Genomic DNA, 17341 nt, shown 5'->3' on the forward strand with positions numbered 1-17341 from the left:
ACTATCCTGTATATATTAGAATTTACTGTATTTAATGGATTTGGGAACTAACATGGTAGTAGATTTTCAAAAAGTTTTTCACATGACTTAGTACTCAATGAGTTTGTTAGTGAAATTTCTCAAAAACCGTTTTCGGTGTACCTAGATACTGTCGGTCTTACTATTACACGTTCTCAACAGGCAATCAAAAAATACATGTCGAGAGACTAGATACAGAAGTATGTGCAATCAATTCTTGATTACTCGTGGGCTCTGTTTTAAGTGTTGCAAATTCCTATGTAGGTTGTACCCATTTTCCCCTACATATGAAAATATACTCCAGTAAATTGGGGGTTTATCTGCCATTTTGAATTACCTTTGCCATTGCTTCCCTTCATTAGCTTAGGAATTTGAAAATTGATCACATATAAATGTAATAATCAATGCAGATTTGTGTTAACATTTACTTAGTGGCTATAAAGAAGATGAGAGCAATTAGGCAATACTTCCAGGAAGATGTGGCCAAGGACTGAGATTTTTTTTTAGTTAATTTTCCCATCTTTATTAATATCTTGTTTTTATATCGCCTTTATTACATGTAACACAATTTACAAGCCTTAAAGCACTATATAAATGTTAACTGTTATTGTTCATATAACTTATTTCAGATTAGGGATTGTATCTGTCTTTCTATGTGTACCCCTACTGCCTAGCACCCTTTGTAGGCTTGTTGAATGGTTGATTTCCACATATATTTGACCCTACTTCTCTTACATAGTGAACCGTCCTTTATGGGGGGGAAAGATTTTAAATAGAAAAAAAGTAGCTCTAACTCTACCGAGCAATAGTCACCTGCATCTGTCAGTATATACAACATTCCACATTCATAGGCCCTCTCACAGCCCGCTTTTGCAAAGAAGGGATAGTGGTGTCTATTATCGGCTCTTTTGAGCCTAGATTTGAAGATGGGAAGGCAGGCGAGGGGCCGCATACAGGAAGATTGTACCATGATTTATGGAGCGTGAACAGAACCAAGACCTTGCAGCAGTTTGTTGTTGTTGTTGTTGTTGTTTGTTGCCGTTTTTGAGAGATGCTTGCACATGGCTGGGATTGATTAAAACCGCCCTATAGTTCCAATGCCTCTGTATTCATCCTCTTGCAGGTAGTGAGCCCCACCCTCAGCTCCCCTGTATGCCAGGAACAATTGATTGAGGCTGGAAAACTTGTTGACCGTTCAGTGGAAAACTGCGTCCGCGCCTGCCAGGATGCCACAGATGATAGTGAGTTGCTGAAGCAGGTCAGCGCAGCAGCTAGCGTGGTCAGCCAGGCCTTACACGACCTCCTGCAGCATGTCCGGCAGTTTGCCAGCCGAGGGGAGCCGATTGGCCGTTATGACCAGGCAACTGACACCATCATGTGTGTTACTGAGAGCATCTTCAGCTCAATGGGAGATGCTGGTGAGTGGCTTTGATTTGGATGTGTTTATTTCTTGATTCCTTTAAAGATTTTGAGCAGGGGTGAGGAGAGAAAAAGAGAATTGGTCCTACTCAGTGTAAATGATAAAGAGATGTATCTATTGTATTGAGAAAACTTTAGAGTTCCTTACAAGGATTATGCTGAAATTGGAAGCAACTCCATTTCAGACTAACAGGTGTGTTTCTCTGTAGCACGATTTATTAAGTGATAGTATATAACTCTTAAAAAAAATTTTCTGCATCTTCCATAGATAATTATTCATGGAATTGTTATAATTATAACATAGTTATAATATATTATAATTATTCAATTATGAAGCAAAAGGATTTTTTTTCACACATTTAGTAAATGTGTGTATTTTTGTGTTTAAAAATAAAAGCTTACACAACCTCAGCCTCCTTCTAGGCTTTATTAAAAGAGAGGGTGCCCGTTTTTTTTCCTGTAAGAATTCAGTCCAGTTTGTTTCTCTATTCATGTTAATTCTGTGCAGAGGATAATCAAATTTTAGTTATTTAGGACATGCAGGCTTGGCTTCCAAAGAAAGACATTTCTTTTCTTTGTCTTTCTGGTAAGGTGTTGAGTCTGCAGTTGCTATTCCAAGAGGCTGGTTGAAGGATTGAGTATTTTTACATAGGGCTTATCTTCTTCATTTTTGTATCCTAATTAGCAGAGAACAGACTCCTCTAAAACGTCTAAGAGAGCAGAGGTTTAAATAGCAGCTACGCTCATCTGTCTTATCCCCTAGGTGAAATGGTACGGCAGGCCAGAGTCCTCGCGCAAGCTACCTCAGACCTTGTCAACGCCATGAGGTCAGATGCTGAGGCTGAAATCGACATGGAGAATTCCAAAAAGCTTCTGGCAGCTGCAAAACTCCTGGCTGACTCCACTGCCCGCATGGTCGAAGCTGCAAAGGTAATTAATGTGGATTCGATGTGCTGAAAAGTGAATCATGTGAGCTGTTTCACTGAGGAATTTTGTTCCTCCTTATATGCTATTCTACTAATCTACCTATAAGGTAATATCATTAACTACTGAAAAGGTCCATGGGGCTGTTCTAATGTAACTTTTCCTTTTTATAGAAGAGGAAAATGAGGCTCAGAAAGATTTAATCTCTCTAACCAAGTTCACACAGGTTAGCAAATTCGGTATTCAAACCCAGTGTCCCTGAATACAGATGCAGTGTTCTTAACTGCACCATATTTATTATTTTTTGGTTTTGTCCCAACCTATGATTTCATCAGTTTGGGATATTCATACCACCAGTGTCTTATAGTCTTAGAGAGTTACATGGTACCCTGAAAGGTCAAGTAACTTGCCTAGGGTCACACACATTAGTATGTGTCAGAGGCATGACTTAAACCCAGATTTATAAATGTATTAGTAATCATCTGATTTCTTTTTTTTTCTTTTCTTTTTGGAGGCAATCGAGGTTAAATGATTTGCCCAGGGTCACATAGCTAGTAATGTCTGAGCCAGGATTTGAACTCAGGTTCTCCTGACTCCAGGTCCAGTGCTCTATGCACTGCGCCACCTAGCTGCCTCGTTTGTCTAATTTCAAGCAAAGAGATTTTCCCAAACTTCTCTGTTTCCTTTTTATTTGCGCTTTTTACTAAATCCAAAAGAGGACAGTTTTTTTAGATACATTTTTTATTCTTAAGGTAAATTATTATTTTTGCCTCATCTACATTTCACAATATATTTTCATGTCCTCTCCTTCATAGAAAGCCAATGATTGCTTATAAGAAAGGGAGCAAAAACAGTTTAGCAAAACTAAATTCCTAAATTCTGATATTGTATGTAAGCCATATTCCATGTTCTCAGACCTCCACCTCCACGTAGTATCTCTTGCTGTTGTTGAGTTGTTTCAGTCGTGTCTGACTCTCTGTGGCCCCATTTGGAGTTTTCTTGTCAGAAATACCAGAGTAGTTTGCCATTTCCTTCTCCAGCTCATTTTACAGATGAAGAAATGGAGGCAAACAGGATGAAGTGACTTGGCCATGGTCATATGGCTAGTAAATTGTGTGAGGTCAGATTGGAACTCATGAAGATGAGTCTTCCTGACTTTAGGCCTGGCAGTCTGTACACTGCACCACTTACCTCCCCAGCAAAGTGGCTGAGGAGATGCTTTCTGCTGTCACCTCTTTGTGTCAGGGCTTGGTCATTGTTGTTTTGCAACATACAGTTTTGATTGTTTTAGCATAGTTGAAAACCCTAGCTTGATATCTTATCTGCCAACACCTATTGGTGGGTGGAGCCGGAGGCCAGGCTGGAGGAGACTTGGAACTTGTGAGAGTCTGAAGAAACATCTGAACAGAGCTGCTATAACTTTATCTTTCAGCAAACATTGGATAAAGTAATCTGCCTTCAGCTGGCCCACCCCCGTCAGGCACAGTCCCTGTGCTACCCCTTATTTAAAAAGATCCTGCTTCATTTATATCAAGTATCCTAAATCCTAGAGCAGTTTTAAGCTATAAAAACTTAATAGGACTTTGGCTGATAAACCAAGGTGATGGCTAAACACTGTAAAGACAGTAGGAAGAGAAGAGGAAAGGAAAACCTGCAGAAAATGGGGCATCCCAAAAGTATTAGTCTCCATTATTAGGTGCCCTTCCTCTGCTTTGTTCCGGGCACTGGGCTTCACTTTCCCCATCTCTAAAATAAAGAGGTTGGATTAGGTGATCACCAAGCTTCCTTCCAACTCTAATACTTTGATCATGAATATTTAACAGATTAGGAAACAGGTCCAAAGAGGTGGTAGAGTAGTAGCTTGCTCTGGGTCACACAGATGAATAGGGTTAGCCCTGTGATTAGCATCCCGGGTTTACTGACTTTCCAGTCCAAGAATCTTTTATTTACCCTATGTACTATGTGATGAGACTAGAACAAGGAAGTGAACAATGAAGGGTTCTATAGAATAACATTCTTTCAATCAATAAGCAGTTATCAAGCAGAGCTCACTGTATGACAGGCACAGAGCTAAGTGCTAGAGATACCCAGAATAAAGCAAAAACAGGCTTTGCTGTTTATGAACCTTGTCCCATAGAAAATAATTCAATTTCAGCAAATGTGTTAAGTGCCTGCTCTGTGGTGAAGACTATTCCAGCCATTAGGGAAGATCCAAAGTTTAGATCAGGATGATCTCATGGAGCTTCAATCAAGGATGGAGATGTGGCACCTACACAAGTCATTGCCTTGTGTGCATCATTGGGTTCTTTCTTTGATTTTTATCAATGTAAAGGCCATGGAAGGAGCGGGGTGGAGGATGGGAAGGGAGAATGACTCAGTTGTGAGTGCTATTCTTTAGGAAGTTGGGGAAAAGAGAACCACAATTGAACTATTGAGACATTTAAAAAAAATTCTACCATGTATTAGCAATTATATTTCTATTCCTTGCACCCTTACCAACTTCACATATCCTCTCCACTTTAAAAAACCTACCCAGACTCCCAAGCCTTGAACCACAATGAAACATCACCCCCAAAGTTCCAAGAATTTAGAGGAAAAAAACCAGTGTGGAGGTAGAATATATGGACATGACCCCTTCGTTACTTCTCCTACAGAGCTGCTTCAAGGTGTCTTAATTCTTTTGCTAATGCCTTTCATCTGTTATTTTCTTGGCCCCCATGACCAGAAATATGGTTTTTAGTAAAATATTCATTTTAGCAAAATTCCTTTACAACCTCAGAGTTTATGTGTTATCTCCCACCTGTAGAGTTTCTGTAGATTTATCTTAACCCTTTATAATGTCGTAGAGAGGAAACATCCCATAGGGATGATTCACAGTTTAGTACATCCAAGGTTGTAAAATCACATTTTGAATTAAGAAACGAAATTAATCTAAGTGATTTTTTTAATTGTCCTAAATTTATGGTCCCATGATAACTCACATGGATCACAGAAAATGAAGGATCATAAAATAATATTTTTGGAAGGGACTATAGAGGCCAAGTCTAATCTTTACTTAAAACATGAAGACCATCTAGCATATATCCTTTACTTGCAGACCTCCAGGGCTGGAGAATTCATCACTACATCCCAAGGCAGCCATACTCACTTTTTGTTAGCTCTTTTTTATAAAAGTTATCTAATTGAGCCAAAATCTACCTCCCTGTAATTTCCACATAGTTTTATCCTGCGGGGTTAGCAGAATATGTTTAATACTTCATCCACATGGCAGCCTTTAAAACACTTTAGGATACAAGTCTTAAGAGTTTAATCTTTCAGAGCTTAGCAGAGCATGTTTGAAATATGCCATGCAGATATTTTCAATGGCAAAAGGAAGCTTCTTGACCTTAAAGGTTATCTCTTGGGAAAATTACCTTTGCCTACCAGCCAACCATATTCAGGACAGAATTAGATGAAAGGACAATTGAGGACATAATTGTACTCCCTGGACCTCTTGAAATTTTTATTTTCACAGGGTGAAAATTTTTTATTTTACCTTTTCTTTTTGTTTTGTTTTGTTATTTTACATTTTGCAGGGTGCTGCTGCTAACCCAGAAAATGAAGATCAGCAACAGAGACTCAGGGAAGCTGCAGAAGGGCTCCGGGTTGCAACCAATGCAGCGGCTCAGAATGCTATTAAGAAAAAAATTGTCAACCGGTTAGAGGTCAGAAAAAAGGCCTTTTTTCTTCTTCCTTTTCCTTTTTGGTATATCCACTTTTTACTTGAAATAGGCACTGTACAAATAAGTAAATTTGTAGTCTAGCTTTCTGATTAGTAAAACTAAATCAAAGATTTGACCATTGGCACAGTTGTTACAGAGAATTCAAATCTAAGAAATTGATTCTGTTAAAAGAGAAGGGATTTCAGGTATGTGAGAACTCTGAAGCTAAGATTAACATAAGTTTTCAAGCTATTATCTCATTTGTGCCAAAGCAATTATTTAGACAGCTAAGATCTTTAATATCAGAAGCAGTTACATTTATGTGATTCTTTTTTTTTTTTGAGGAAATTGCTTATTTAGGTTATAAATTTTGGTAGCGAATTGTTATGGTATCCTCTCAAACCTTGGAGCAGAGGGAAAGATTGATTAAATACCAGTGAGTGTTTGAATTCTACTTTCTTGAATCATAGGAAATAGGAGATTGAATAGATAGATTAAATAGACAGGGGAAAGAAGAATATTTTTAAAATAAGAAATGTCAGTGAATTCTCATCAGAATTAAAATGTATAGCCTTCCCATATATCTAGTTGTATATCAAATTTTATATCATGTTTTTGGGAGAATACTGACTACCAAAATTAGTATAGAATGTGGAAAAAGTATATTGTGCATTTTCGCAAGTACACACATATACATGTACCCATGCCAAGTCCTTATACAGAAAAATCTTTTATGTATTTAGTTGTCCTCATCCTGGTCCTTTAATTAGTAGCTTTGAGATCAATTCATCAAAATCTGTGTGTAAACATGTACCAGGCTTGAAAGTTGTATTCAGCCTTTTTATTTAGGAAAGGGGATAGGAGATGGCACCAGAATTATAAGCATAGTGTCATTGCTTTTCTGTCAAGGCATTTCATAGGGTGAAAGTGTTATTCATAAGTGTGAAACTTTTGTATTTGGCCTAGAGAGCTGCATGGAAGGTGCTCCATTATGGTTTTTTTTTAATTGTTATTTTTAAAGGAATCCCCCTTGGTGGTACTTATCAATACCATTAGGGGGTGGGATTGTTCCTTGTCCCTTTATAAGAAAGACAAAGGGAAAATACCACTTCTGATACCAAGCTAATTTAATAACTGTTCCAGGGAATTGAACCATTTGGTGGTTTCCAGGGACACTGTTAAAAATCATCAGTGATTTTGAAGGGCATTATCTACTTATGTTCTCATTCTTTCACATACAGCAGGGATTGAGCTGCTTTACATGTAGGAAACAAAAACTAAACCTTTAAAAAAAAATCATTCCATCTTGAGTCCTCCTTTTAAGGTTGCAGCAAAACAGGCTGCAGCTGCTGCTACTCAGACAATTGCAGCATCCCAGAACGCGGCTGTTTCCAACAAGAACCCAGCGGCACACCAGCAACTTGTCCAGAGCTGCAAGGTAAATATCCAGACTGACAGAGTACCATGTCTATTGTAGATGATACTAAGAGTGTTACCGCTCTAAGTGCCTTGCTAATTTAGTTAATGGACATCAGTCAGGCCCACTAATCCAATTCACAGTGGCTCACATTTTCCAGGTGTTCCTGAGTCTGCTTTCTGTCAGTACTTGTTTTTAAATTTTTTTTCCCAGTTCTTTCTTTCCTATGTCCTGGATTTACTTTCTTCTCTTTTTTGAAAGATGCAAAAAAGCCATTCAGTGGCCCAGCCACTTGAATGCCACGAAATAGTGATAAACCATTAAATTTCCAAAGGGCCTTTCTTCTGAAGAGCTGGCTACTTCATTCATCCTTTACACATCATAATAGTATTTCATGTTCTGTTTTGCCCTCTGCCCCATTGGCTGCCTGAGCCCACACCTTGAGTAGTTCGCTCCCACTTGGCCTCAGCTCCACTTTTCCTTTGGAGTTGTCTGTGGGAGCCTTCCTGTCTTTTTTTTTTTTTTATGAGGCTCCATCTTCAGCTAAGTAGGCCACAACGAGCTTGGGTCTCTCAGAAGGACCAAAAATGGTTTGATCCGTCAGTTCCCATTGTGTGGCCATTTCTTAGATATGTATCTATAACACACTTGATCAGAGCCTCTTAGGAGCACTTTAAAAAACATTAATCGGGGAAGAAACATGGCACATTTTAAAATTTAACTTGATCACTTTTCCTCCCTCCTCCTCCTGTTAAATGATTTCAGTCCAGGGTATGGGGGTGACTACTACCATGTCAGAAACAAATTTATCTTTGAAAGGAATTGGATAATTTCACCATGGCTCCCTGAAATCCAAGGCCCAAATTCCATATTCCCCCATGTTAATTAGTAGAGGTCTGAGCTCATCAGTGGAAAAGCTCTGAGAAACATATGAGGCGAGCACTGCAAAGAAAAGGCAGGAGGAGCCAATTTCTGTCGTGGGCTTCTCACACTGCTTTTATGTGAAGGCTGCTACCACTGTGTGTGAACTGGTACCATTGTTGGAGCTGCTGCTCTCCTCCTGAGTTTGGTTGCTGCGAGGCCTATCAAGCAATAAGCAGTCCAACAGGGTATGGAAATGGCATTTCTACTTCTCAAGAGGTGCATGAAAATCAAGTTAATAGACTTCTAGAAGAAAAGGCTCCCTTATTTAAAAAAAAAAGGACTAACAAATAAAAAGCAGTCAATACAGCTTCCAGAAAAAGGGGAGGCTTATAATTTACCAGGTGGAGGCTAACGACAAAACCCATTGAGTTATAGCTTTCAAGAACCTGGTTAAAGAGCAAAATGTCATGTGATCGTGAGCAGGTCGGAACTTCAGCGAGTTCATTACTTAAGGCGATGCCAGGAGGCATAAGTTCTTCTGAAGTAATTATGCCAAGCAATGTGTGGACAATAAGCTTCTATATACATGGAATTCTGAGGCTTACAACCTTTTGGAAGTCTTTTCTGTTTGGGGAAATGAAATATATTTGGTGAAGTCGAGAAAAAAAGAAATTGTGGCAGTCTCAACTGCCTAGTTCATGGAATAGATGCATCAGGTCAGAGCTAAGTGGTGCATGCTTAGGCGTGAGATCCAGGTAGTCCTAACTTCTGCACCCCTCTCCAAATTAATTACCTTTCTTGCTTTGGATTAATCAATGGGTCCACTTGATTTTATTTTGGCTATACATTATGCTTGCATCTTGGTTTAAGTCCAGGATCCTGTGCGTGAATGAATGATTGATGACACTCATTAAGTGCCTACAATGTGCTAGGCATTGTGCTAAATGCTTAAGATAGAAATGCAAGCATTTCTAGTTGAAGACCACAACACACAAAGAGGAGGTAGAAAGCAGAGTCTGGTTCTGGACAAGATAAGGTGAAAACTTCCACGTCCAGCATCCCAGGGGGTAGAGGCCAAGGTTCTGATGGGAGGGCGATAAAGCTATAAGACAAGTGCCATGGTTTGGAAATGGCCAAGTTTTATGAAGGTAATCAGTTGAAAGTTATATATATTCTGTTAAGTTGAAAGCTCAGTTTCTCTGAGCTAGCTATCACCCCTCAGTACCTTATAGTAGCATCTGTCAGGGAGAAGCTTAACTATAGAGTAAAACCCTGTATTTGTAAAGCCTTCCAAGGCCAAATATGCTTCCTAAGGTCTAGGACGTGTCTTTGCCTACCAAGGAGATCATATAAATGAATTTCATGTGCAAGAAAAACCGTATACTAGGTTATTTTCCTACCCATTCTGGATAATTCAACATAATTACATTCCCCAGATTACTTAGAGGTGCTTAATTGTATTTTCTCTTGCTTCCCACAGGCAGTGGCTGATCACATCCCTCAGCTGGTCCAGGGGGTAAGGGGAAGCCAGGCTCAAGCAGAAGATCTCAGTGCTCAGCTAGCTCTCATCATTTCTAGCCAGAACTTCCTCCAGGTAGATAATATTGACCAACCCATCCCAGGACACACAGAGCTTCCCACCACTCATGTACTCCTATTGTCCTAAAAGAGAGAAAATTTTTAAATTAAATTTTATTCTGTTTTCAGATCCATCTCTCTTCCTTCCCTTTCTTCCTCCCTGACACTCAATATAAGAAAGTAAGAAAAACAAAACCTTAATTACAAACATGTATAGTCATGCAAAACCAATTCCTTATTGGCCATGTAAAAGGGATGTGTGTTTCTATCTATCTAGATATAGTTGTTCTATAGTTGTTCAGATAGATTTACAGTACATATTGAACTATGTCTCAAACCACACTGAATTTGTCACCTCTCTGTCAGGAGCTGGGTAGCATGTTTCATCACGAGTCCTTTGGAATTGTGATTGGACGTTGTGTTGATCAGAGTTCCTATGTCTTTCAGAGCTATTTGTCATATATATAAATTATTCTCCTGGTTCTGCTCACTTCATTTTGCATCAGTTCACAAATCTTCCCAGGTTTCTCTGAAACCCTCCCCTTCATCAGTTCTTATAGGACAGTAGTATCCCATCACACTCACCTACCATAATTGTCCTGCCCAGCCCCGGTGGATTGGGACTCCACCTGCCTTTCACCCCAGGTTCCAATTCTTTACCACTACAAAAAGAGCTGCTATAAATATTTTTTGTGCATATGGGTCCTTTCCCTCTTCATTTGATCTTTAAGAGAGAAATCAGAATGCCTCCTACAGCTTCAACAAATGTTTTGTGGTAAAGTCTGACCCTGAAGACTCTCTTATTATTTTTCCAGTTTCAGAGGAGATATATTGAGGTTGGCAGAGCAGGATGCTAAAATATAGCAAAAATCCCTTGGGGTAGATACGCATAATAATCCTCTTTTTTTTTTTCTCAAGTACTTTAACTGCGACTTAATTTCCTCCTTTCCTCTTTAAGGAAAGGAAGTGAGGGAGAGAATGCGATAAATTGGAAATCTTGATGAACAGGCTTGCACTGATTATTGCTTTCATTTAGAAGTGGGAGTTAGATAGATTCCAGAGCCCTCAAAGTAGTAAGTCAAAAACTGTGCATGAGACTCCAGAGTTTGTATGTCTTCCAAAGATATGCTGGTTCTCTCCTCTAAGGAGGGAAAAGCAGTCAACTCTCCAGTCCTTTTCAGGAAACAGAGAATGCAAAGAAGTGGTTATCATCACTCATTTTCTTTCCCATAAACACATTAGATGGTTAGCCATTATTAAGAGGTCTACACAACAGTTGTAGATCTAATTATTAGGAATCAGGATAGGGACTGAGTCTGTGAATTCATTGGTTGAAGAAATTCCTTCTAGCAATATAGGTTAACACTTTCTCTGTACCTTGTAGTCTTAGAAAGTAGCCTAGATTCCTGAAAGTGGCCTGGTGAGGGTAAGATAACCAGTGTGTGTCAGAGGTAGCTCTTGAACCCAAGTCTTTCTGGCTCCAAGACCTGCTCTCTATTCATCATGCCATGTTGCCTCTCTAAAAAGAACCCCACTCTTTCCATTATGGAGTAGTTATCCTTATTCTTGCCAGTTTTGTCAGTGCATTTTATTTGTGAATCTGGATCTTATAAGAAGAGGACCCTTGATTCTTACTTCTTAATTCCTGCTGGCATGGTGGCAGGATACTGGGGATAGGGGAGATTTTTCTCCCTTACCATTCCCATAGTTTTGCCAATTTCCAGCGTTCTTAATGATCTGAACTCAGGTAGTCTGAGTACTGTTTCTGTTGTTCATATTCTTTGTAAAGAACCTATGGGGATTAAGGAAACACAATTGGGATTTTCTCATTCCCAAATTAAAATCCAGTCTCAAACACTAGCTGTGTGACCCTGGGCAAGTCATTTAATCTCAGTTTGCCTCATTTTCCTCAACTGTAAAATGGGGATAACAACAGCACCTACCCTGCAGGATTGTTGCCAGGGTCAAATAAATATTTGTAAAATGCTTAGCACAGTGGATGAAACATAGTAGTCATATTCCCTTCCCTTCCCAAGGCACCACAACCTTTTTGAACCTGTCACATGCTGACCTTGATTAATTTCATGATCCTTCCTTTTCAGTTGCCACAGACCACATATAGATCTGTATGAATTAACTTCCATGTGCACTCAGGTGGCCAAAAGATTCATCCTCCTAGAGCCAACCTGGTTGTATGCATTATGTTGTTCGTCAATAATCATGGGGATACCACATCTGGAATTTAAGATTACAGCCCTTGTTGTGATACATGAGGATGCAGAATTGGCATTAAAGAAAAGAGTGATGGGAAGAACCACTAGACAAGATCAGTTATATACCTAGGAAGTCCAGTGAGGTCACAGGTCTGGAACAAAAAACAAAAAAAGTTCCCTCATTTGCTTTTTTGTTTGTTTTATGTTTTTTTGTTTGTTTGTTTGTTTGTTTTTGTTCCAGACCCATGATTTCCTTAGTTAAAAGAGACACCCTCCATTAATACAGATTAGTAGCTATTCTGTAGCTTATAGTCTTAGAGAGGTTCTGGAGGAACTGAGAAGTTGAGTGACTTGTCCACAGTCATACTGCCAGTTCGAGTCAGAATCAGAAATTAAAGCCATGTGTTCTCTGCTCTGGTTTAATCATACCCCAACTAGAAAGCGGTCTGTCAGAAATTAGGTTTAGATCAGTGTCTCACACCATGCACCAAAATAAGCACCGAGTGCATACATGACTTAAGTATAAAAGGGCACAACATAAACAAATCAGAGGAGCAAGGAAGGAGTAACCTTTTGGATCACTGAGTGGGGAAAAGTTCATGACCACATGGATTCTCCAATTGCTTTCTGCTCATCTCTAGCCCGGAAGCAAAATGGTGGCCTCTGCCAAAGCCGCGGTGCCTACTGTCAGCGACCAGGCTGCAGCTATGCAGCTGAGCCAGTGTGCCAAGAACCTTGCTACCAGCCTGGCAGAGCTGAGAACTGCCTCTCAAAAAGTAAGTAAATTTCAGATTTATTAGTACTGAAAAGTGCTAAAAATGGTTAGGAGCTTCTTGGTACAGTTTAAGGGTGGGGGAGTAGCTATTTCAGGGTGTGTTTTGAATACTCTTTGGGAACCTCCTTTAATACATTAAGGTTTGTCCTTTCACATAGTTTTTGTCATTTGCTTATTTGTCACCTTCTCTTGGGAGCCATGGGTTCCTCTTGCCTCCCTCCTGATCTTCTGGCTGGTGTAGATATTTCTAAGGTTGGATATATACTGATCTCTGCAAGCATTCTCGAAGATAAGATTTTTGTCATTTGAGGTAGCACTAGAATCTTTGGTGTTCGTTAGTCTCTGTGACATGTAAACTTCTCTTCTATATGTTTATTCATATTTGCCACATGACAAACTAGTAGAAAAGCTTTAGAGTCATTTTATCTTCCCGTGTTATCTCTACTACCTTTGTTTGCATAAATGGTTTTAAGTCTTGCACTAGAACATCTGATTTGGCAATAAAATATGTCTTTCTTAGATCCAGTTGGTGGACAGATGAATGAATGAATGAATGAATGAATGAATGAATGAATGAATGAAGCATTTATGAAGAGCTTACTATGCATAAAACACTAAAGTAAGCACTGAACACAAAAATGGAAGAGGCAGCCCATGCTCTCAAGCAGCTCACAGTCTGATGGAGCACACCACACACATGGAAAGTTCTCTTGGTGCTCAGGGTACAAATGGTCTTGCCTCTTCATTAATGTCATTTCTGCTTATAACTTCTGATCTTGAACCATGTGGCCAGAATTCTCTTTTCTGGGTCTTCCTTCTGTGGATGTGGCTATAGCCACAAGATGTTCTTTCCCCACAAGGTCTGGTGATTCCTTGTATCTATGTAAATGTTTCCTGCTTTACTTTACTCTTTTCTGGCTAGGCACATGAAGCGTGTGGCCCAATGGAAATCGACTCTGCTTTGAACACCGTGCAGACTCTCAAAAATGAACTGCAGGATGCCAAAATGACAGCTGTGGAGAGTCAACTAAAGCCACTCCCTGGAGAAACTGTAAGAAGGGATAATGGGATGATCAGAAGTGGTTTTATTTTTCTGCTCCTAGAGGAGAAGATTTAAGTTGCATCTGAAGAGAAAACAGTGTGGGCTTTTGTTATAGCTGTGGAGAGATCCTTCCATTGGTGTATATGGTTTCAGTTCAAATTCACTGGTGGTCAAAAGAACCCTGTTTTCAAAAAAAAATCTGGGTTGTACAGACCTGAGCTAACCTCATTGCAGCAGAGAGCTAGAAAACAGTGCTGAGGCCTCCTTCCCGGAGTAGCCAACTACTTCTGTGCATGTTTGCTAGTGGCATTAATTTATATCTCTTTCTTAAGAGAGATTAATAACATTCACATTTCTTCCCCCAAAATTCTTTGCACAGGGAAGTATAAGTGTGGAGCACTGTCCAACTTTTTTAATATGTTGATTAGCTTTTCTGAACTCTTATAAAGGATTATTCTCTTATAAGGGAGGGAGAAGAAATAGATGGGTAAAAGGAGATGATGTAAAACCAAATGATGCTAATAAAAATTTGTTTTAAGAAGTAACATGCATCAGCATGTTGCATTTGAGAAATAAGGTGTAGTGAACAGACGTTCTGTGTTATATTAACAGGGTTACTATAAGTAAGTTACTATATAGTAAGAAGGTTGGCAATCCAAAAATGACAGCAACCTGAAGAGAGGGATAATAAATTATCAATAATTACAATAATAATCCACTGAAAAAATCAATGAACTTGGTGTCAGAAACCCCTGAGTTCACTTCCTGTCTCTGTCATTTACTACATTTGTGAATCTGGGCAAGTAGTTTAACTTCTGGGGCCTCAGTTTCCTCATCACTGATCAATATCACTAGCTAGACTCACTGGCTGCCATGATCCCTTCTACCTCTGAATCTGTAATCCTAGGTGTAGAAGACCTGAGTTTTCCTCCCAGCTTTGCCACTAACTAGATACATGACCTTGACTATGTGACATTCTACAGCCACTTTATTTCGAAAATAATGTTACCTCCTCTGTCTCACCATATTGTAAAAGCTTCAAAAGAAAGGACAGGTGAATGAACCATCCATATGCAATGTGGTATTATTATTTCTATGAGGGATAGGATCTGACCCATCATATAAATGAATTCATGATATTGCAAGGTGATTTAATGTCAGGGTTTACCAGTCCATATATATTATGTCAGGCTGCCTTTCCCTATTAACATATACTGATAATGTAAAGCATGTAAACAGCATTCTTTTCTACTGCTGCTGCTGGGTGGATAGATAAGTGGGTATTTCTAAGCCTGGAATATCCCATTGTGTATTCCTGTAAATGAACTTGCCTTGCTCAGAATAGTCTGAAAGCAGTTGAATGCCCTCAGGCACATTCCATCTCAGTTTCTTCTGACATTTTCTGAATGCAGCAAACCTTTTACATTGTGGATGCATCCCAATTGCAACTTTATATTTTTATCTGGAAATAATATGAATTGCTGGCCAGCATTTCCAGAATGGAAGCATTTGTTTCTGCTGTTGCTGCTAAAATTAATTTTAGTCCGAATTCTTCTAGACAGACCACGAACCTGGAAATGCTGCCTTTGCATCCTCCTTTCTAGAATTATAGATTTAGGAGAGCCTTGTATCACAGTGAAAAGAGAGGCTGCCTTAAATCCAAAAAGACCTCAGTCTAAGGCCCAGTTTTGGCATATGTTGGCTTTGTGACCCTGGGCAGGTTACGTGACCTGTCAGTGTTCTGGGCAGCTCTTTAAGATGATAAATAATTATAGAGGCAATACTGACCTGTCTTGGGAAAAGGTGTTTTCTCAGACAGGAGCTCCTTGTATCAGTTAAATCACAGCTCCAGTCTTGAGCTCTGTCTATTTCTAACCATAGATGTAGACCAAAAAGACCTTAAAAAGCCATTGTTCTAGTTTCCCCACCCCTTTACAGATGAGGAAACTATACATATCCCAGAGAGGTGATGTCCCCAAGGTCACTCACATAGTAGAGCAAGGATTTAAACCCCAGTTCTCTAGTTCCAAATCCATTGTGTTTTTCCACTGGTAACTGGGATGTAGCAACTGTATTTAAAAAGGAGGGAAAAAAACCAAAACAAACTACTAGCCTTGTTTTGCATTCAAATAATGCCCCTAACCTTGTCTTTTGCTGAGTTCTTTAATGGGGTAGTTTATCCTGGGTAGATTTATTCTGCTTTCAAATAACAGATTGTCCATTTATCACAATCAGAACAAGAGGTTGTACCTTAGATGGAAAATAAACATGTATGAAGCACCTCCTTAATTAATGTAAGACAGATACTAATGATAAATAAGAATAAAGTAACTCTTGCCCTCAGAGGGTTTACATTTTACCGAGGAAATGTTTAAAAGAATCCCACTCCCATCATTTTATTGACCATCCTCCAAATTTCTTTCGTGTTTTACCTGTCCTGTTTGAAATAGAATGATGAAGTTATCCATTTTCAAAGATCCTTCATCCAAATGAAGTAGAAGAACAGCCCTTCTGCCCACTTAGCTGATGGGGGTCCTTGATTTGCTTTAAGGATTTGAAATGAATGTTCCAAAATAGCGTTCAAAAGAGTCATTATTATCATCAATGCTAACAAATTTATGTAGCCCTTTCTGATGTACAAAAACACTTTTAACGAAGATATGATAAAGTATTACTAGCCCCATTTTATAAATGGGGAATCATTGGCTCAGAGGAGTGGAATGAGTAACCTTGGCCACACAGCTAATAAGCACTAAGACTTCAGTCTCTGATTCCAAGTCCAATTCACTACGTGCTATACTTTGTTGTTTCTAGGTAGAAATCATTAAGACGTTGGCCAATCGTTTTTTTTTAAAATACGTATTGTAAACTTAGTGTGGGTTTTTCATTTCCTCAAAATGACATTCCCCCGTATCTATTGTTTTAGCTGGAAAAGTGTGCCCAGGACCTAGGAAGTACCTCCAAAGCTGTCGGGTCCTCAATGGCCCAGCTGCTGACTTGCGCTGCTCAAGGCAATGAACACTACACAGGTAGGTGCTACTTCATTACTCATAATGCCATACAGCAAAGCTATAGCCAGCGATGAACAGGGAAATATTTCATCTCTGACAACCAGCAGGTTTTTATTTTTTGAATGATTTTTTTTTAATCCTCTCATGCTAGTGGTGTAAGTTCCAGGTGTCATTGACCATCATGGATAAAAATTTGTCATTAGAGCAGCAGCTGAATTGGTTGCTGAAATGTCTGAGTAGGAACCTCCAGGATGGCACACTCGAGTCAATTTAGAAAATGTCTCCGAATCATTTTTTGACAGAATTGTGCTTCCTAGAACTAAAACAGAAATGTGCATCATTTCAGTGGTTAAGAGCCCTGCCTGGCTTTTATTTAAAT

The 17341-nt window shown here is 39.2% G+C and overlaps 1 protein-coding gene across 1 annotated transcript in view; it reads left to right on the forward strand.

Moving 5' to 3' along the window:
• Positions 1-17341, forward strand: part of TLN2 (talin 2) — a 575966-nt gene that overhangs the window by 389781 nt on the left and 168844 nt on the right. The window contains 8 exon segments of the mRNA XM_078151184.1: positions 1142-1436; positions 2201-2367; positions 5937-6065; positions 7387-7500; positions 9824-9937; positions 12776-12910; positions 13832-13960; positions 16878-16980. Coding sequence (XP_078007310.1) covers positions 1142-1436; positions 2201-2367; positions 5937-6065; positions 7387-7500; positions 9824-9937; positions 12776-12910; positions 13832-13960; positions 16878-16980 — 1186 coding nt within the window.

The sequence above is a fragment of the Phascolarctos cinereus genome, unplaced genomic scaffold (genome assembly GCF_003287225.1).
Source record: "Phascolarctos cinereus isolate Bilbo 61053 unplaced genomic scaffold, phaCin_HiC Scaffold_3;HRSCAF=262, whole genome shotgun sequence".
NCBI lineage: Eukaryota > Metazoa > Chordata > Mammalia > Diprotodontia > Phascolarctidae > Phascolarctos > Phascolarctos cinereus.